Source organism: Anopheles arabiensis, chromosome 3 (genome assembly GCF_016920715.1).
Source record: "Anopheles arabiensis isolate DONGOLA chromosome 3, AaraD3, whole genome shotgun sequence".
Classification (NCBI taxonomy): domain Eukaryota; kingdom Metazoa; phylum Arthropoda; class Insecta; order Diptera; family Culicidae; genus Anopheles; species Anopheles arabiensis.
Genome location: NC_053518.1, coordinates 85,020,042 through 85,042,243, shown reverse-complemented (window position 1 = coordinate 85,042,243; position 22,202 = coordinate 85,020,042). Strand labels below are relative to the sequence as shown.

General features: G+C 40.2%; 1 protein-coding gene across 2 annotated transcripts in view; it reads left to right on the top strand.

The window, feature by feature from the left end:
• The window catches only part of LOC120902710, a 37,995-nt gene extending 23,234 nt beyond the window's left edge, over positions 1-14,761 (top strand). For both annotated transcript variants that reach the window (XM_040311688.1, XM_040311689.1), the window contains exons 4-7: positions 3,902-4,044; positions 9,846-10,176; positions 11,962-12,076; positions 14,220-14,761. In XM_040311688.1, the coding sequence (XP_040167622.1) occupies positions 3,902-4,044; positions 9,846-10,176; positions 11,962-12,076; positions 14,220-14,405 (775 nt within the window). In that variant the 3' untranslated portion in view covers positions 14,406-14,761. The remainder of the gene's footprint in view (positions 1-3,901; positions 4,045-9,845; positions 10,177-11,961; positions 12,077-14,219) is intronic.
• The last annotated feature ends 7,441 nt before the right edge of the window (positions 14,762-22,202 follow it).

Here is a 22,202-nt window from a genome sequence, read left to right as displayed (position 1 = left end):
GTTCCGCATGGTTCCAGCAATTGAATTCCAGCTTACGTTTATTCATAACTCTAATAAACGATATTCTTCGTAAATGTTGGCTTCGAAAAAGTTCACATTGGAAATAAAAGCTCAAAAATATTGTGCTTTTCATTCGTCGGAAGCAAAACAATCGTTCTTTTTTCTCTTTTTAAAACATTTTTGCTAGTAGGAAATTTCTGAAATACACGCATCTAGTTATGACATTCTTTCGATGTTAAAATTAATCCCTTGCAATGAATGCAGAATGTTTTTAAGTTTTTTTTAAAGAATAATTGGTAACAGCTATTTGTGAAATCCAATTTTATTTATTAAAATAAGATTATCATTTCAACAAGATATTGTATGATTGCTGATTTTCCTTTTGTGCCTTCCTTTAAAGCCTTTGTTATGCATGAAGCAACTGGTAAATTAAATTATACACGTGAAGCCCTTATTTCTACTAAGTTCAAACTAAACAAAAAGAAGGCAAAAGCTCTCAGCCACCCAAAAGCACATGTGGAACGTAATTAAAATTTATGACAAAAGCTGCTCGTTTTTATTTCGACTTCGACGCAAAGTGAGCCCGAGGTGGAAGCCATCCCTTGCCCCTTGCTCCTCTTTTTGAGAGCCACATAATCAGCAAACCAGTGTTCTCGCGACAAACAAGCAGCACGAAACGGATTCTGTTGTTCGCTAAAATTATCTCTCACGAACTCTCCGTAAATGCAACATGCCGTCAGTTATTTGGTCAGTGTGTCTTTTCAGCAAACGCATCGAGACGAGCATCTGACTGACGAAAGCATCGCAGCGGACGGTTTAGAGCGCATCACGCAGCTCGCTTTTGTTGCGGAGAGAGCTGGGCTGGAAGGTCGTACGTGCCGCATACGTGCAGCTCTGAAATCGTATTCTCTACGGAGGCGTTTATCTTCCGAACGGTGTTGACGACATAATTTTGACTCACCGGCACACCAGACGAAGTGAAAGAGTAAGAAAAAGCCCATTCAAAAGTATGACGGTGGCCGCAGCTTGGTTGACATTCCCTCTGCGGACACACACACATGTGCGTCGTGTGGAATGAATAATGATAGCCGGGAAAATGCCGCCTGCCGCTCGTTGCTGTGTTTTTGTGTGTTTTCTTTCCCGGCTAAAAGGACTCTAGCACACGTACACACTGACAAGGTAGAAGTTTAATGGAAAGTTGATACGGAAATGCAAGCAAAAAACACAAAACTCCACCAAAACAACCGGCAGCACGTGTCGGGAGTTTCTAAGCCTAACTTTCATACACAGATACAACGCGTTTGTCGTTCGGATGCGAAAGAAGGGCAGCCTCGACAACTCTAATCTCATACTGGCTGGCGGGAAAACACATTCGGCTGTGGTTGTGTATCAAAATAAATTAAAGCCCGTGGGCAGCGGCAGACAGGGAGGGGTGTGATTTAATTTATGAAATTTTCCTAATGAAATTAACTCAATTTAAAGGGAGTAATTTAGCGCATTTCCTTTCAGCCGTTTCATCCCCCAAGGACTGTGTGGTAAACGTCCGAACAGGAACCGGAAATGGGTTGGCAATTAAAACGAGTAAGCTTGACTGTATCGCTGCATGTCCAGTTGCCCACAGTAATAAGCGGAAACGGGTACGACCAGTGTGGAGGCTGCGTATCACAAAGCTAACACGTTCCCTCAGTACACACCCAAAAAGAAGGGTGGCTTGCCTGCATTAAAATGCCAAATGTACGAAATGTGTGTACACACATCATACGGAAATGTCAGACAGGAGATATGTTGAGACAAATTACACCATCATTTTCAGTACCCGGCACACCCCAACCATAAACTCCCATTCGTCGTTTATTACCCTTTACAACCGTAACATTTCATTCACCTTTTGACCCTCCTCTCACTCTCCCAAAGTTCCCAAGTTTTCCAAAGAGATGCTAGGAGGTGATGTTTTAACGCGGAGGGAGTATGGGCCATTTCCCAATTCGACTACCAAACTCACCTAATGAATAATAACTGAATAAGCACGTCATTGCTGGCGGATAGCCAAACGGAGCGAATGTGAGGCTTGGGGAGTGTAGATGAGAGTGATGAGGCTCATTTTTATGGCTCGTTATCAGATCATGAGCTGTAAAATTGTGTTACAACCCATGTGGGGAGGCGGGAGAACGGATGTGCGATGTAATTAGCGTGCGTGTTAATCAATAATTGTTTACGCAAAACACTCGATCTCGCTTTCTCGCTCACTGTTTGGTCATAAGCGTTGGTGAAAGTGTAATTATGCAACTGAAAATGATAGGCTTGCTGTGGGTGGGTGGTTTTTAAGCTCATGCCGACAGCTCCTTTCACTAAATGAATGATTGTTCCTCTCTTCTGGAATTTTTTTTTCAAGCTGGGATTAACCATTTTGTACATGTTCTCTGTGATCAGTATGAATGATGTGTTCTTTCGGAAAGTTTTAAATTCTTTCGGAAAGTATTAAAAAAATGTAGAAAAAGTATTAAAAATCAGGAACACTGCTCAAGCTGTTTTGGTTTAAAAGTAGTAACATTTCAAATAGATAAATAAAGCTCAATGTTATAATATACTATCATCGGTCCTGGAAAATCTGAGTTGCTTTTTATCAAAACAGTATACATAACTTTGTACATTAAGTATGTAGTGCTAAGACACTCTTCATGAACCTCTTTGTGATTTAGTAGCTTTATAAAAAGTGTATTAAATAGTAAATATTAAAGCAACAAAAACAAAGCATTCACAAAGAATTAGGAAAATTTGTTTTGCGCTTGTCAACCGTTTTTAGTTTAACAATAAATCATGTTCATGAATGATAAACACACTTGTATTATAATTATTATTTATTACAAACAATAAATCAATAAAATTTACATCAAAATAATTTAGAACAATAAGATTGACTCAAAATATCTTAATTGAAAATGCTTTTAAATTTTAAACCCAAAAAGCGACATCCCATCCTAATAAACCTTTATACTTAACCTTTGACTTATGTGTACTAAGCCTTATGAGACGCTTTAATCTTTGCATCACTACCATTTTATGTGGCCACCGTTCTTACGCTCTCACTGTTTTCGTCTATCGACATCATTTCCTGAAGTCTCTCCTAACCAGCTCCAAGTGTAGAAATGTGTTTTTGCTTTTATCTCCAAGCCTACTATTTTTCCACCACCACACAGTCTGGCGCCACTTCTCGTTTGATGGCGACACCATGGCTAGCCAACGTTCATTATACAGTAAATCAATTCATTCCAGCGTCGACTCGCTGTCTGCTCTACAGCATCCACCGTTTCAGCTAGTCTTCGCAGTGCCTAACGCATCGTACAACTGGCACCAACTGCCAACCATGGCGACGACGCCGTTGACCGAGTTGTTCCAGTTTGTTTGCCACGACAAGGACGCTGAAACGAGGACACGCACGCAGCATTTTTCCGTGCTTTTAACCTCTCTTTACACATTGAGAGAGAGACAGGAGGAGATATAATAGCAAAAAGTGTTTAGATGCCAGTTTTGACCTACTCTCTCCGGGGTGGCTGATGTTGCCAAAAATTCTGTGCTTCATTAGGGCAAGACAAAGGAAAAAGGCTTTGAGGTTTAGTAAAGTGTTTACTGAAGAGACACATACAAGTTTGTTGTTTTATATTTTCGTGAGTGTTGGTGTTGAAGAAAGATAAAAATGTTTTATTATAATAATGAAGCAATATTGTGACCTCTTCCTGTTTGATCAACTAATGATGTTTGATAACAAACCACGAACAAATATTTTCGTAAAATCTTCCCACGAGTTCCCAATCCTCATATATCATCTTAATCATACCAATAAGCAATGAGCACATCGATGCATTACCCACTCTCAACTATTTTCCTTCCTCTTCATTCACAGCGATCTGCACAAAGGACTGCACTGCATACGAAGCTACACCCGGCGCTGCATGAATATTCATCAACGAGACCACTTCAACAAACTCTACCACGGCACTAATGAAGTGATACACGAGCTCTGCGAGGAAGGCCCATATCAGGAAGGCACGTACGTATTGTAATAATTATATCAATGTGTTTCATCTCTGTTCCGTTGACATTTCTTTTGTTCCTCTGTCCATTGCCATCCATTTTGTGTTGAGCTGTATTGTTGTGTTGTAAAGGGAGAAGCTGTCCTGCGGTTAGCCTGTATCATCACGTGTATACGAAGGTGCCAATGTTGTCAAGGTGTCGTTTCGTTGTGCGCAATACGTTTCATGGTGCCATTTGCTTGATAATTAATTTGTTTTAAAATGATCGTCACAGTTGAACGTAGTTAAAGGTAAAAGGTTTACAATTGCAGTTATATAACAATAATTGCACCCTTTTAGTTGTGCCTATTAGTTGTCTTTTCAAAACCTGCTTGTTTATAAGAATATTTGTTACAAAAACCCTGCAATGATATTGGCTATTTGGTTGATAGCAGTTTCGTTTGAGCCAATGTAAGGGAAAACATCCACAAAATCCCCATCCTCCAATTACTGGCAATCAGTGCCCATCGAGAAGGTTAGGTGCTCATTAACAGCCTCTTATCATCGTCTAACTCTCCAGAACCTGTGTTGATAATCACGCTGATTATCATCCGGATACAACTTTCGCATCGTTTGCCGTTTTTGTTGTTCGAATCGCTTTCATACTGGAAGGGAAATGCCAAGGGCAAAACTTTCCCATTCTCCTGTCCTGGTTTCTCAGTTTTCATCGTCGTGAAAATCAAATTAGCCTTCAGGATTACACCTCAACAGTGGGCGCTCAATCCATGAAGAAAGAATTTTCCCACCACAAACACCTTTTTGTTCAACGATTGTGTTGTTGGTAAGCTGTTGTTTGTGTGTGTTAATTAGCTGTAATTGAGCTGTTTTCATATTCAAGTGGCTTAAACGCCACTACCTGACCACCGTAATCATCACCATCGTTCTCGAACTGATCGTGTACAGAGCAGTTGGTCCAGCGAGATGAAAACTGCCTTTTCAATCGCTTGTTTTCGAGAATCCTTCTTAAAACCACACGGAGCTGTTCTCTACCTTAACATCATCCCTTTTAGCACTCTCACTGCTCTGTGGGCAGTATCTGTGCAAGGTGCATTGAATGCAGCTCTCAGTAAAACGGTTGGCTTTGGCTTAACGAGAAAAGTTTTACTTCCCATCAACAAATTGTGCCGGCGAGAAAGTGTGCCTGCAGCGTGTAGGCGGCTGAGTGGTAGGTTTGGGTGATGGAAACGATCATCACTATCATCGCCCAAAACTCACCGTTTAGCTAACCGTTTAGTAACACTCACTGCAGGAAGGATAGCACCGAGTGGCGATAGTAAAGTTAGTTACACTTTCGGGAACAGAGTTATCTATACTTTTAATAGATAGGAAAATAGATTTAAATAATTTGCAAATAATAAGAATTTGGAGGATTGCTCTTTGTTTATGGATAAAATTATTGATAATGTGGACTAAAAGATAATAATAAAAAAGATCTTGGAAAAGTTCATAATTTTCCTGTTATTAGTGATATATCTTAAAGACATCAAGCGTGTTTGGTGAAATACATATTTGTTTTTAATTATTTATCTCATCCATTCCTCTTCATATATGTAATAATAAAAAAACGGAACAAAATAATACTTGTTTTTAAGAATTTAATTCTCGATATCAAAATACATGGAGGCGCATGGTGTTTCATAATAAAAATCTAATATCAAGCATAGTTTATCACATTCCGCATTCAATTCTACGTGATCGAAAATTCATACAAAATTTTAAAAAAAAATTATTAATAAGATAAACACTTCTCAAAGGAATTCCTATACTAGTGCTATCCTGGTGTTGTTACGCAAAATAAGCTTGCATTCTTATTCTATCACAGATTTCTGAAGTAGTTGTAACTTCAAACGGATGCAATGCCCTTCCGATAAGTCGTCGTGCTGAGCTTTCTTGCTGTACCATCTCACATATTCGTAACAATTCCTCTTCTCACTGACTCGAAGCTTCAAAACGTCGAAGGGACGTCCTCTTCGCCTTCGAATCCGCCAGTCCAGTGATACTGGATGTCACTGGGACCATGCTGGGACTAGGGCACAATGGTTAGCTAAAAGCACAATAATCATGCGTTTGAAAGCATGCCCGTTTGCTTTGACGTTGATCAGCGGGAGAGAGTGTACCTTCAAAAGGGAAAGGTTCTGTGAACGTGCCGAGTAGCAAGTGGCAAAAGTGGTGTACATGCAAGCGATGCACTGGTCGGTTCTGGGAAGTGAGATGGACTCCAGTGAGATGGACAACAAAAGCGCCTGTCGCTGTGCGAAGGAAATCTTATCAATTTTCCCCTGACTGATGATATCCTCCATTTGGAGCAGTGTCACGTACCCAATATCACACGTCCGCTCATGCATCAAAACGACGATGACTTCAAAATGAATGCGGCCGTATGTGTGTGTAGGAGGATGAAATAGAAAAAAAGGATGCATCTCTAACGATGACCGATGTTGTCCCAAGTTGGAAGATATGGCAGCAGCACAGAATAAATGCGGAAGGATGTGAAGGAGATAAAAACTACACCAGGGAAAGCTTTTCCCTATTCCACTTTCTTCCCTCTACTCTTCACTGGGCTAAATAGCATACACACAGACTCTCTCTCTCTCTCTCTCTCTCTCTCTCTCTCTCTCTCTCTCTCTCTCTCTCGTCGTGGCTATGCAATCCGATTTACGTCGGCACCTTTTAACTGGATTTATATGCATCGAACCAATAATATGATACCAATCTTTCAAACTGTCAGCTTTTGCACCACACATCGACGAGGTGGATCGAATCTATGTCGAACTCTGGAGCGTATTCCGTGATGTCCAGGGCAGTGCCGAGTACGTGCGTCACATATTCTATTTCCGTTTCACCGTTGCATCCAGCCCACGATGGCTACGAGGGCACAATGAGTAGTTGGCCGCAATGTGATGGAATTCCACTGTATTCGTCAGCCAAGATTTGGACGTTTTTCGCGTATCGGAGGACGTTCGTGCAATGATGGATTTGACGTGGGCCACGAGTATCATGCATCCCAACGAACGTTTGGTTGTTTTGTTCGCCATTATGCGGTGAGGAGATCTGCTTTGAAAGGATTTCAGGCCCGTTGCGAGATTCGGTAACGTCTACCAGAATCACGATAAAGACCCACAAATGTTCCGTAATGTGTTGATCTCTTCTGTACGTTGTGCAATCATGGATTGAGAGCATATTTGAACGATCTGATCAAGCCTTGGTGAAATCGTGTCACATTCTTTTATGAGCATCACAAAATGGCATCTCAAAATGTTTATCAAATGCAAAAATCTTGCAATCTCAAATATTGAAATGTTGCAAAAAGTATTGCTTAGTCAATTTGAGTCGGTAAAATTTTTCTCAGCACTGCTTCATTCCGGAACACGCAATACAAAATACACAAAAGAATCATAAAATCAAAGTATCTCTTGCAAATCACGCTGCAGGTGATGATTATCGTAGAATGAATTTTAAAACCATCATACTTTGTTTACGAAAAATATCGCGTTCACGCCCGTAACGGCACAAAGTTTTGTTACAAGAAATTTGGCAGTATTTTACTTTTCCCCAAACGCCATGTAAAGCTCAACTTTGTGGCTTAACACTCATCGGACTTTTTGAATTGCCAACAAGGGGAGGTAAAGTTGTTCATTTCCATCTAATTTGCTCCGTGATTGGGCACGTCAGTGATGAGGAAAAACTTTTGTCCACCTTCACGCACAAACTCACATGCCACTCGAATGGATAAGCGTAAAGGTGGTTCAGGGGAATCGACAATTAGCAGTCAAGCTGAACGAGTGAAAGTTGAAAAAACAAGCGAAACAGTGTGCACAGTGTGTAGCTAATTTCGGAATACCCAAAACTACCTTACGAAACACCAACGAGTCACTGACGACTTGAAAGCTAATGATCCGATGTGAAGAGAGCAATCACAGCAACAACCAGAGAAGAAAGAAAAAACAACTCAAATCAGTAATGAAAATGGTGAAAATGAAAATGTAACAAAAAAAAACGACCTCTCATCAACAATATCAGCAAAAAAGTGTACATAATGCTGTAGTTCTTATTACGCATTGCGGAAGTCAGTTAGAATTTCAGGATTTCCGCTCAGTCCGGAGTCATGTTGGACAAAATAGCACATGCATTGTGGGGGGAATGCATATCCGGATTTAGTATGCCCTTCCTCGTGAAGGTGGAAAGTAAGGCGATTAATTCCATTTAATTATATGCCACCTTGTTTCGCATGATATTTGTTTAGAAGAACTTTAGCATGGAGGAAAGACTGGTAAAAGATGTTCCTCTTGTGGGTAATTCATTATGCGTCTGAGAGAAAGCGAAAAGCAGTGCCTTGTTCGCCGCTAATTAGTAGCGATTGCTGTGCTGTGCTTAGTTTGAAGTTAATCACCTGATTCTCTATACACTGGCTGATTATCGTGCATTTGAGAGCAGAATACGATGATTCAGACATTGCACGACATGAGATTCACTTCAGCCATGGTTTGTTGGGTTCGTTGTGTTGTAATACTTAACGGATAATGGTTTGGTTTCGCTACAGCTTCCACAAAAGGATGTGGTTTTGGAATGGAATGATATTTAATCTTGAGTACATTGTTTACGTTGCTACTTCGTCGAGTGTTTTGTTGCTGAACACCGCAGAGAAAATTGTTATTATGAGAGAATTGCTTCATCGAGATATTCTTTTAGTAATAAAATATCACGCGTTATACGTATAGCATTTTGTTAAAATGAAGAATTGAAACAGATATCTTTGTTTAAGTCTTGTTAATATTGGTTGCTCAAGTAAAATGTTTCGCGGTATGCATTTTTTTGTGAATTTTCCGTGAGCTACCATGCGCCTCCATTGTGATATTGGTCTTCATAATAAAGCAAATTTTGTGAATTATTAACTAGTCAAATAAACTATTAGATAATATTGATTTTTATCCCTAAAACAAAGTTCTTAAGGACCAGCCAATTTTAACGGCCTATTAAATCTCAAGTTCAATGTCCAGTCCTCATCCTACATCATAAAATGCATGGCAGCACATATGTGCCAAAGGTCAAATCATGCCAAATTTGGCACGCTTCATCAATTCACTCCTAGACTCCTCGACTGAAATCCACTCCATCCCTAGGCAATCAATTTCAAAGGCAAGTGTCAATAATACAATCGTTTCCTCTCTTGATTGGATAATGTTCTTCACCTCATCCCCAAAGTCAACCAGAAACCACAGAACCAAACCATTGCGGTTGGAAGAGGCCACATTATGATGTCTAATGGTCGTGTTGGTTGAATGTGTGGGCACAAGTTTTCGTTTGTGTGGTTGTGGGATGCCTTAATGTAAATTGTCTTATCAGATTAAACAACATCAATGTTCTACACACAATATATAAACTCTTTTGATCACTTTTATGAACTGCTCTCTTTTGTGTCTTAATCGTACTTTTCTAAACTCATTTTAATGTAATCATCATATATGTTTACCATTTTTTTGTTGCATTTCAACCCACAGTCAAAGGATGCTCGAAGTTGTACCACTTTTTGTTGCTCCTCTTTTTTGCCAATTTCATAATGTCTTTACCAATAGAATCTTGGATCGTATTCGTACGTTTCGAATGTCAACGACAGGACAAAAGCACCCACCCGTACGTCCAAGATTCTAAACAGTGTGGTCCAAAAAGGAAACCCCAAAATTGAATTGACATTCACCGTATCCGTAATAACAAACCAAAACCAGGTGGGAAAAAACTTACCGTATGTGTTTGCATCTGTTCTCTCCCTTTCTACAGACTTTCTTAGACATGCACCGTGCATGCGGCATGTGAAAAAAGACTACGAGGTGTGTGCGATCCACTACCAGAGCACCATGGCGAAGATAGGCCAGTCGGTGGCAACGACAACCACCACGACGGTAGCGTCGTCCATCTACCCAACAATGGCCACACATCCGGCGGCCGTCATGAGCAATGGTGGTGGGCAGTACCACAGCGGTGACATGAGTCAGCATCAGCATCACCATCACAGACAGCAGCAGCAGCACGAACATTTGGGCCGAAGCCATCCAAACAGCACCAAGTCGGTCGAGGATGCGGAGGAGGAACGGCTTAAAACGGTTTGCTGGTAAGTTTTTAAAGAGACGTCGAGATGGTCTGATGCATGGGTAAAGGTTTAGAAATGGGTTTGGGCTAGATAGTTGTGATCATTGCGTCCAACATCTGCTTCTAGACGAAACACTGGTATTTTTCGTTTTTATACACTTTAAACATCTTTTAAGGATCTTTTCACCGAAACACTTGAATGCCATCACTTGGACCTTACTTGACATGTTGGCGTTACATATAGTCAAAGCTAACATCCTAAAATGTTCGTAGGTTTGTCATAATACAGGCAACCACAACCTTTGGTTTGATTAATCTGTCGACTTTTAACAAGCTCGCTTCTTTTCAATCCAACAAACTAGAACGCAAACCGGGGAAGAATATAAAGATCTTACTAACACACACCAAGCAAATCCATTCTGATTGTATCCTAAAGGATCGTCCTAATAGATGATTGTAACAACTGGCATGCAATACGACCCAACGAACGTTTCCTAAACAGTAACTAACTACCATTAGACCAAAGCATCATCGGCTGTTCTCGTCCACCATCCAAGGCCAATCAAATTTATTGTTTCACACGAAGCTGACAGCTCACACTGACCGGTAAAGTGACCGCTGTGACTCTGACAGTGCACTATTTCCCATGTAACGGGTATCTTCGCTTGGGCTTACGCCATCGCACCATCTTGTGGTTTTGGGCCTCCCTTTTCCCCGAATTGTTCTTGTCGGTATTTTGTTGCCTTTTTGCCGGATGATATTGAGCCTTAGTTTGTGAAATTGAACCCCTCCCTGAAGCTGAGACAGCAAATGTCAGCCTGCCAAATGACCATTCAATTTTTGGACCATCACCACCACAGCGAGCGAAGCAAACGAGTCTGGGTTTATTGTATTGTTTCTTCGCTCGAAAGGCAACCCGGAGGCAACAAAAGATGACGTCCAGTCAGTTAGCAGCGAGCAGTAAACGACCATCAAATTAGGTTTTTTTGTTGATCTTACGTGTAAGTGTCGTGGGTAATAAAACGGACGATTCATTTACGCTCTCGGTAAAGGCCGATGACCGGTTCAGCTTTGGCCAGTTTCAGTTTGTCGTCCCTTCTTTCCATTTAGAGGTTATTGTCTTGCGCTGGAATTGGATGGAATTGGAAACTCATCAATTGGCCGTCAGATCGATAATGTGAATGTTTATGGCTAGGTTTGTTAGTGTGTGTATGTGTAAAGTGAAAAGCTGTGCAAACTATTCTTACAAACTTATATAATTCGAGAAATACATCGGAAAATGGTAAAACGGAGAGTTTGACATGTAAATTGCATACTTTTGGGCGTTTAACATTGCAAATTTCTCATTGTTACAGTATGAAAACATTGTTAACTTATGAGATTTAAGATATACATACATATCATCTTATTTGCATGAATGCAACTTCTGCTCATACCTTATTAAACCATCTTCTTAACATATAAGCTCTATCGACTCTTTAATGATACTCCCCATCAACAACTGACATCACACGCTTGAGTCAATCCGTTCTGTGTAGTCAGCTTTCCCTTCAAATGTATCGAAGTGCATTTCCCGTCAATTTCACACCGATTACACGCACCACTTGCGGCACAAAGTCGGTTCTGGATGGGAGGGTGTGAACTGTATTTATCTCCTTTCCCGAGGCCTAAGACGCTACGGTGCGCTAAGACGTTCAAATACCCTTGCGTTGTACGAGTCCCACTCATCTTCCGAGCACTAAACGTTCTTCTTATCTTCTCTTCCTCTCTCTCTCTCTCTCCCCCTCCCTGTTTGTCTCTATTACAGTGCCTTCCAGAAGTACATGCAGTGCTCGGAGTTTACGGTGCGGCATGCCTGCGGCGACGAGACGGCGCTGTTCACGCGCAAATTCCTCGACAAGATGTCCAACACGTTGATGCGGGTAAGTCTGGCGTGTGTTGAACCGGAAAAGTCGGTACGATGCAGAACATTTCGCTACAACTGGCCGTGCTTTTGGTGTTGACTTTGAATGGAGTTGTGACTCTAACCAGCGCTCTGTGAAGGTTTCCTCTTTCTGCTCGCCGTTCGGTTGTTTATTTATTGATGTGTCTGGTTGGTGCCTGTACGTGTGTGTGTGTTGGAGAGCAAACATCAATCGCTTGGATGCTGCTCCTCTTCGATCCCTTTTCCTTCGGTCGATCTCGTTGCTCGGACACGGCCGTAACGGGGTGACAAAGTGAGAGCTAATTAGGGACTGATAATTGTTCTATTAACAACACCATTGTAACGATGTTAAACGCAATCAGGCATGCTTTGGCCGTTTGTTCAAATGAAGATAGATTTGAATGGATCCTTCGAAATCTGGGAACATCATTCAATGCAAGCTTTTCACGACATTTGACTTGGAATGCTAAATTGATGTGTAGGTTTAATAGTTAATCCTTTAAAATTAAGAATTTTTTAGGAAAAGGAAAACTTTGATTATCCAAAAATGTTGACAAATATAAGTGCTGGTAAGGAAACTTATTGAAAAAACAGTCTCTTTAATAAATCAGATTCAATAGCAATCTTTGAGCTGTTCAAAATTACTTTCTTAGAAGTGGCATCATAAAAATCGTTCGTATTTTAAATCATTCAATCATGTGTTCCCGGTATCAATACATAGAATATTGTCCAATGTCCAATAAAGCTAACATTAATTTAATATTGCTTTTCCATGGATTGAATCACTTTTGATTTGTTCAATGGTTATTGTGCTTAGTCATAATGTGTCCACTTCTCGTATTAATATTAGAAAGTGTAAACTAATCCGATGAACCTCATGTGCTATTCTTGAAATTGAGGATTAATACCAATTACATTACAAAATGTTTTTCAAGTTCCACGAATTTACCAATTCGGTTACATGTACCAAAAACTTGACGGACAATCCTCGCATTACCTCGTTACCTTTTGTAACGCCTACACAAATACATTAATCCCCATTGCTATCATAATTTCCTCTCCAAATAGGAATGTGTTATTCTAATTCACACGATACAATTACCAATTCACACAACAACAAAAACAAGCAGCAATATCGCGTCCTTTTGCTACCGTTTCCCCAATACATCCATCGTGGCAAAACAATTAAGCCAATTTGTATCCAGAATCACCTCTAACCTTCCACCACAAAGAGGTTCCAAGCGAATCATTTAAGCCAACCGAACGCGATTCCCACCTCGTCGCTTTTTTGTTTGCAAATGCAACAACGTTGTACAACCAGTTTTTACACCCTCTCGTCTACTATACTCATCAGAATGTCTCTACGTCACAACACTACACACGGGAGGACGAGTCGGATCGATGAATAAAACATGGCACACCCGTTAAACCGCCACTGGACGGTGTGGTGCCGTATTTTACTGCATTTAGTTGTGCGTGAAAATAACACACTACATTCAAACGTTTAGCCCACTCCCGAACAATCATGATGTAGGGAAATGGTACAAAACTTACAATGGAGTTTACAGTGGGGTGGTATTTTAAATGCCTGGGTCACGGTGTACGTTTTTCAGTTGCATCCACATTTACCCGTTCACAACATAAATAGAGCTTCTGTTGCCCACTTCATGCATATTGTATTAGAAGAAGTGTGGCTCTCTCCCATCCGCTCTCTCTCTCTCTTTCTCTCTCTCTCTCTCTCTCTCTCTCTATCCCTTTCATGGCAACGAGTAGGCCATGATTTATGCTGCACTCGTTAACTGGGTGACAATGAAAACTGTGCAACGGTTTTGTCGAAATGCACAAGTACAAGGTGGTTGCAACTAGAACCCCAACATGTTTGGAACCCCAACATGTTTAGACTGTTTTCATCCAGAATAGAAATGCAGTTCGGAAGGGTGGACAACCAAACTTTTAAGCAACACACATGCTTTCGTTTCGACTGTCCTCCCAATAGAATTCTACCATGAAAGACCCATTCTATGACATTATTGATTTTTTTATCCATTTTCTCCCACCTCTCTCTCTCTCTCTCTCTCTCTCTCTCTTTTGCCACGCTTGCGGTCACAACCTCCAACTCATCGCTGGACCTGGCAAAACAGATGCACTGCGTCGATTACACGCCGGAAAGTGGCAAATGCCGGGATTACTTCAGCTCAAGCGCAACCCCGACGGGTCTAACGCGATGGAGTTCATCAAACATGGTCACACTCGCCATTGTCACGGTGCTTGCGGTTGTGCACACACTGCCAGTACAGCTGCACCATCGGCTGGGAACGTTTATTTAATCGCCACCCACAAGGGAAGCCGATCGGTGCACGATCGCACCCGGTACGATCTCGATGACAGCGACGGGGAAGCAGCGAAAGCAAGGATGCATCTCCATTGGCTGCAGGTAAATGACCATAGAAGCGCTGTAAATTGAGTGGAAAGCGATGTTTAATGGGTGATTGAAAAGCATAAAAAAGGTGCAAAAATCACACACATACAAGCTGGAAACAGTGAATAGCTAAAGCATTGTTACTCGCGGAAGAAAGGCAAACACTCAAATGCAAAAAAGAAAAAAAGAAACAACAAAAAATAGATAATAAAGCACATACCAACACAAGGCTACACGCTGGAGTTAAAGTAAAACGAAAAAGAAGTAGACTGGATTCGTGCGAAGGGAAAGTATAGGGAAAGCAACACGGTATCTTCTTGTTTCTCTTTATCTGAGGGTAAATACAGCTGGCGCCGTGACCAGGATGTAAACTCGTCTATTTTTCCGTAATTACCGATGATAGGCAGTACGGATTGATTATTTCATTCTTCAGTTTTTAAACTGTTGCACAACGTGTAGAAAAAGATGAAAAACGATTAATGAAAGAAAGGAAGCAAAACCGACGGTCCTATGAACTATTGTTACTATTGATTATTCCTTGTAATATTGCCTTCACAACAATTACTAGATGAAAAGGGAAGAAAAGATCATAAGCAACACAAGCGAAAGAAAAACTCTTACGGGCAAAGCTCAAATGTTTAGTAAAATAACTAACTTCTATATAAAAAAAGAGAAAAAACACACAGAGGTAAAGCAGATCAAATAAAACAACACAAAATGGTTACGATGCTCTTCTTAAGTTCCATCACATGCTCCAAAACATTCGTTATTGCTTTTGATTTTATCGCACAAATGCTCCATCTAAACACTTTACTATTACGTAGCAAAGGGGAGAGACTAAACAAAAAGTAGCTAAGCTGATGAACATAGGACTGCTCACTGCGCTAAATCCAAACTCGCCCATCGCATTGGTATCGCTTTAACCGTTTAATCTTTAAACCTAAGCTCCCTTACTCTCTCCACCCTTTTCTCCTTCGCCGAAAGCTTAGCGATCGTTTTCCTCGTTGGCAAACAATCTGTTACTTCTTATTCCTACTGTAAAGGTATAGTATTGAAGACCCGCGATGGGTTGGGTTGAGGTGACGTCGAATGTGGCAAGAATAGAAAAGGGAAAAAGTTATAGAGAATTGTATAGGAAAGGTAAAAGATCATGAAAAGCGAGTTGAAAGTGTTTATAAAGCAGCATTATGACATAATGAGAAAAGGGAATGGAAAATCAAACGAAAAAAGAGCTAAAAAATGATTAACAAGCGAACAAGCGATACGAAAAGCCCAAAAAGCAGCAAAAACAAACAGAAATGAATAAAAGTATCAAAACTGTAAACTATAAAAAATAGAAAAAATGGGTCGTTTGTGTTTTATTTACAATTATTCGATGCATTAATAAGCCTATGAATGGAAAAGCACTCATTTTCAACCATTGCCCAGCTCCATTACATACCGCACTGCGTTTGCTTTAATTGGATGTGCAAATGAGATTAGATGTGCGGTGCAATGAAATGCCCTTTAACTGCTCCCAACCGTGCAATATCATGATAATAATGCATGCAATAAATCAAAAATACATCAAACGATCGCAGTCCGAAAGAAATCAGCAGCAAAAACTAGCTCAATGGTAATGAAATTGACACGTGAGTTGGTGGGTTGTTATTTCCCAACGCCCTTTTTTCTTTACACCATTTGTTTCACAGCAGCACATTGAATCAGCATTTTTCCACAGAGTAAACGCTCCATCGACCAATTCATTGCAGCCTCGTGGAGGAGGACGTATTCATGCACGCACTCGCATGTGTCCTCCAATTATGGCGTAATTATATCAACAAGACCTATCCCCGTAAATCAATTTAAAATAATGACAAACATGAAAGCGAACCAGCGCTCACTGCATAGTGGTGCAGTTGCACTTTCTCCCCCGAAATGCGGAACCAATCGCAAACAGTTTCGCACCGTGACGAGGCACGGGAGGCAAAAGGGGTGAGTGGAACGGTAAGAAATAGGAAAAATAATACAAAACCGACAAAAAAGCAAAAACAAACCAATCTACAAGCGGCATACTGGCCCAAGCCCAGTATAGTTTGCTCATAACGCATGGATTATTTCCAATTTTAGCTTGCGCCCGAATGAATACAATTTACACAGCGTCAGCAAACGGTGGCACCGCGTTGGAAGCTGTTTTTGTTTTGTTTTCAATTTTTCTTTTTCCCGCAACGCATGCATATGTATGTAAAAATGATTAATAACAGCACCCACGAGGTAATAGTCTGAGGTAATAAAATATTCCCGCAACAATTCGTGGGTTCAAACGAGTATGAAGCAAAACAAACCAGGAAAGTTTGTTGCTGCTGGACGAGGTTTTGGGAAAGCTTCATATATTCATCCTGAATTGAGCTTTTTATGTTTGTTTATTTTTAAGCTCTCTTTATTTATGAGTCATTTCAATTAAAAACTGCATGGCTTGTTGTTACATCTTAATTAATACCAACCCACTTCATGGTTAGTACTGGATAATTGAAATCCAAAGCTTTGACAACTTTAATTAAAGCCCTAAAATCATTTGCTCTTGGAAAAGTTTCTCTAATTGATTGGGATATGTTCAGCACACTACAGCAAACTCTTGATTTGATTTACTAAAATGTAATGATTGCTCGGAAATCCAATGAAAAAACTGATAGGTAAACATTTGTTTGGGATGCTGTATTAAAATGTATTACTTTTTGTTTTTTTAGTAACGCTTCAGTTGAATTAAATGTTACAATGCCTGGGGGAGTGAACGGACACAGTAGCGTGTAGAGGAGAGGGCAATTTATTATACAAACAAACTAGCACAACCAGTCTGTAATGAAACTGAAATGTAACAATATTGAAGCCACAAAAAGGCTCTTCTGGCGTCGAAACAACATGTTGAATTATTCTTTTTTTATGAATCAGTAACGCAGAATGATCAAAACAAAGCACAATGATGCAAAATAAATTGCCCACAGTTTTACTGGAGTGTTCATTCTGCCCAGCGATAGAATGGAAACAATACAAACACCCACAGCGTATGTGCTCAACAATTCTAAAACAAACCAACCACAATAAACAAACAAACAAACAAATCGAACAAACGAAACCAACTGACATACAGAAACACCCATAAATCCATCCCACCGTATCGTGCTGGCTGTGGCTGCGATTGCAACATAATGCAACTCGTTTGAACACACTCTTTTCCACCGACCGGGCGGACGAGTGCGGTTTTTGAAACTTTTGCATTCAATCATCACCTTTCCTCGTGGGAAGTGAAGGATGGGGCGCCTCCATTAGTCGGTGGTTTTTCTCGTTCTCGTTCTCTCAAACTTTCACCTTCGGACACACAGCTGTTGATTCATGCAAATCGGAGAGATAAAAGCATGTAGTTTGTCCAGGAAATGGATCAAAGTGATTTAATTCGAAAAGAGTCGGTCACACGCTAACCGGAAGGGATAAGGACGGTTTGCCGGAAAAGTAAACTAATCCATAAACAAGCGAACATCTTCTTTTGTAGAGCAGTGAGACGGAGGGTCAATGCTAAGTAAACAATGTCCTCTTGATTGTTTTGGGATACTTTGTGTCATCATCCTTAAAATCGGCTTGGTTGATGAGGTAAGGTAAGTGACTGTAGGACGTAAGCTGAGAACCTTGAATAGCCGGTGAGAAACGGAGCAACGAAGAGTGTCCGGCAGGATCGGGCGTCAAAACTTTGCTCAACAGGAAAGGCAAACAATCCCCAACTTACTGTATTTGTTTAGCGAAGGGTACATCATTTAACGCCTGCTATTTCGAGGGAATCACTTTTCACCAGCAAACTGAAGACGGTGATCGACTTTGGGCACACATTTTCACTACCATTTAAGCTCTCCGTGTTGTACAAATAGAACCATTCGGGAGCTACGGTGTTGCGACAGTGAGTCTGGAAAGTGTAAACCAAACAATTTCACTTGCCAAAACGAAACATTGAAAGACATCCGAGCTTAGAGCAGACAAACTTGAAGCGAGCTTGAACCTTCCCGCTGACAGTACACCTCTGGTAAGCTGATGTGATTTTTAACGAGAGTGGCAAAAGCAACACACCGAAAAGCACGCGTCCACGCTATGGCAAGCCACGATCAGGTGTTCGAGCAAATACTGTTTGTTTGTCTTGTTTATTTGTCGCACAGTTTTACTACATTGTGTGTTTTAATTTGCTGTTTTTTTCAGCTCCAGCTACACCAGGCTGCCGAATATGTTCTTTTCAAATTATTTAACCAAGCTGTACGGTTTGGTGAGGTGGAAAATGTGCTCTGACTTTCGGTGTCTCAGGACAACTTTTCCCAACACGAGCTGGGTATTTGATCTACGTGCAAAGACTGTTGAGCGAGCTCGCCGTAACGAGTTACCGAAAGTGCATTAACGCGTGTGTTATGTGACACGATTGCCAAATGTTACACGACAGCCTGAAGGTTTTTTTTTTCAATTTTGTCTCTAGTAAATTCACTTCACCAATAAATGAAATAGCTCACTGGTAAATTGTATGAAAATGCCGCAAATATTGTTGAAATATGTAATAAACATGAATTTTTGCAGTGGTTTACAATTTGTAGGTGTTTACAAATGCGCATCTCTTATGTAGGATATGTGTTGCCGCCTAAAAGTATGCAATTCGATGCTGTGTTTGTAACAGATCCGACAACCCTTTTTAGGATTTTCCAATCACAAAATAAAACTTATTCTTTTTATGCTTTATGCAATATATTGGCACAGTTCGTAGTATATATTTATATTTAAATTAAACTATATACATCACTTAAATTTTTTTTTTATCATTTTATACCTCATATTACTAATTGACCGCCATGTATCAGATTGAATGCCACTGGTGGATTCAGGATTTACCATCGAGAGCCTTTTAGTCAAAAATCATATAGGACGGCTGAATAGTTACATCGGACAAGTACATAAACTTTGTTGAGCCACAAAATATCCAGCACACATTGGCAAAATTACTTAGTAAACCCTATAACGCATTTAAGTATACATTGCATACATTTAGGCGGTTAGAAAGAGGGTTGATATTCAGTAGTGCCTCTGTCGGCATTGTATTTTTGAAATAATTTTGAAAATTCGTCCGAAAATTAAACTATTTCTATGCCTCCTCAAGCTAGTTCCCGTTCGATGTGCAACAACTCTTCACTGTTGCACGTTCATCATAAAGTAAAGCCGCCTGCAATCCACACCGCATCGATTGCTGCGAAAATAAAGCTCCGCTCAAGTAGCATACCGCCCATTCAACGCTCAATGACTGCCGAAATTGGCTCACGCCCGATCCGATACTACCCCGCCAGCGAAGTCCATTTGAATCACGAACCCACTCAAATCCCGGTCTAGGTTTGATTCAATAAAGAGGAAGAGGAAAACCTCGTTCCATGTCGTGCCGGTACGTGGCCCACGCTGATTGAGTGTCTGTATGTGTGTGAAAGAGAGAAAGAGAACGCTGTCTCAACAACAACAAAAATACATCCTGCCGTACAGCACGCCGCAAAAAGATGTAGCAAACGGGCAGCGTAACGAGAGGGACGCACGTTCGGGCACGTCCGGTGAACATACCGACGGAAAAAAATAATCTGCAAATAAACAACGAACGCAAGCTCGTCCACAAACGATATCGACCAGGTGATGATGAAAGAGCGTTCCACACCGCCTGCAAATGTATTTCTTCTTGAATCGCACAGAGGGAGAGAGAGAAAGAACGAACCAAAAAAAGAACGTTGATGCACCGCGATAAAAATAAAATGCATATAAATTGAAAAGGCAAGCCCGGATATTGAGCGGCGGTATAGTGCGGGGCGATCCAAACAGGAATTCCGGGTGACTACCCGGGAAACCTTTAGTTAGAGCCGGGGATTTTTTTTTTACGAAGTTATTCTACAGCCAGCAGAAAATGGCTACATTTTTGCGTTGTCCGGGATGCTGAAAGAATGTTCCAAATGAAACCACCACTACACGTGGGAAAAACATTTGCACCCGTGCACCAAGCAACTCGTTTGGCGGCTAGGAAGCTTTCTTTGATGGTATGCATCTGCATCTGAAAATGAGGTTTTGCAGGTGCTGCTTTTTCCGAAACAAAATACTATATTAATTTGGTTATATTGATTAAAAGAAAACAATTTGTTAAAGCAGCATACTGCATGCTTTTGCGTACTTTTAGACTAAGGTATTGCATACTTTTAGACTAAGCTATTGCATACTTTTAGGCGTTTTAAGCAAAAGAGTCGAATTATCTACTTAAAAGTAACTGCGATTAAATTCAACACGTTCTTTAATACCTTATGTTTCATGCTCAAAGATATACAATATCTTATGCACACTAAAAAAATAAAAATTGCTGCAATAAAGTAACGCTGGCCAGTATCACTTCAAAGTAATTCATCGCTCGGTTAGTCCTTATTAGCTGAGGGGTTGAATTTTTCCGTGTTATTATACACCCATCTAAACAGATTCATAGATATAATTATCCCTTTTTCTTGGTAAAGCAAAACACTGAGCTGATTCGGTTCGCACCTTTACAGCGGGCGAACGGATGAGTTAAAAATCCCAGCATGAATATACCACCCTTAAACCCTGGCGCGCATTGTTTGACACGGCAATTAAAAGTGTAAACGGTATCCCTTTTAGCGCCTGGTTTTTATTTTCCTTCCTGCTTTTTTGTGTTTATTGTTTTTTTGTGTTTTGTAAAAAAGCTTCACCAGGTGATCGGATGAGTTTTGGTTAGCAAGAATGTGCCTTCGTGCTAAAGTAGGCGATGAAAAATTGCACCTCAAAATAATAAGCGCTCCTACACGACATGCTGCGTTGAGATACAGTGATTGACATAAAAATATACACGTGCATGTATAGCTTGATTTAAATAGATATTTTATTTTTTTAAATATCTATTGGCTCTTCTAACAACAATGTGTCAATATCCTCGCATCGAATACCACTAGGCTTACATAATTTGATAGTTCTATTGTCCAGGTTTGAATTTTACATGTGTTATTAAAGCTGGAAAATAATGAGGTTTAAGATTGAAAGCGATGGTGTACATCAATTAACTAAGTTCGATACCACAAAAATTATACTGTTTTCCAGTAAAAAAGATTGTTGACTAAATGTGTCTTAAACCATAAATAAATTATAGTGTTTTACCAACTCATGTCATATCTCTCAATTCCTTATAACAATTTAAAAAAAATCCTTTTCCAATGTCTTCAGGGACCCGTGGGGAACTTGATAGTATGACATTATTATGTATCCTGAAACAGTCATTGATGTATGTTTGTTAGTTTTTGTATAATCATCTCTTGGTCTCATGGTGTCTCACTTCTACCAAACATCAAATAGATTTATTGTGTACATTTCAGTGTACAAAAAATAGTATTATCGCCGATAAATGGTAATCCAATACGAAAATTTTAGTATATCACTAGCCTGAGCCAAAAAATACGCAACTCCCTCTAAACCAATCTCGTGTGACAATTGTTAATTATACCTTTAGTAAAGTTCACATTTTTTGCTTGACAAAAGACCCTTTCCCTTGTGATCTTTTTGCTGTGATTTATCCAAAGCGCTGAGCTAAAATAAACCATACCGATCGAAACTTTACATGCTAAATAGCTCGCCCAAAACTCTTTTCTCAAGCTCATGCCGCTCATCAGTTCAACAGTTT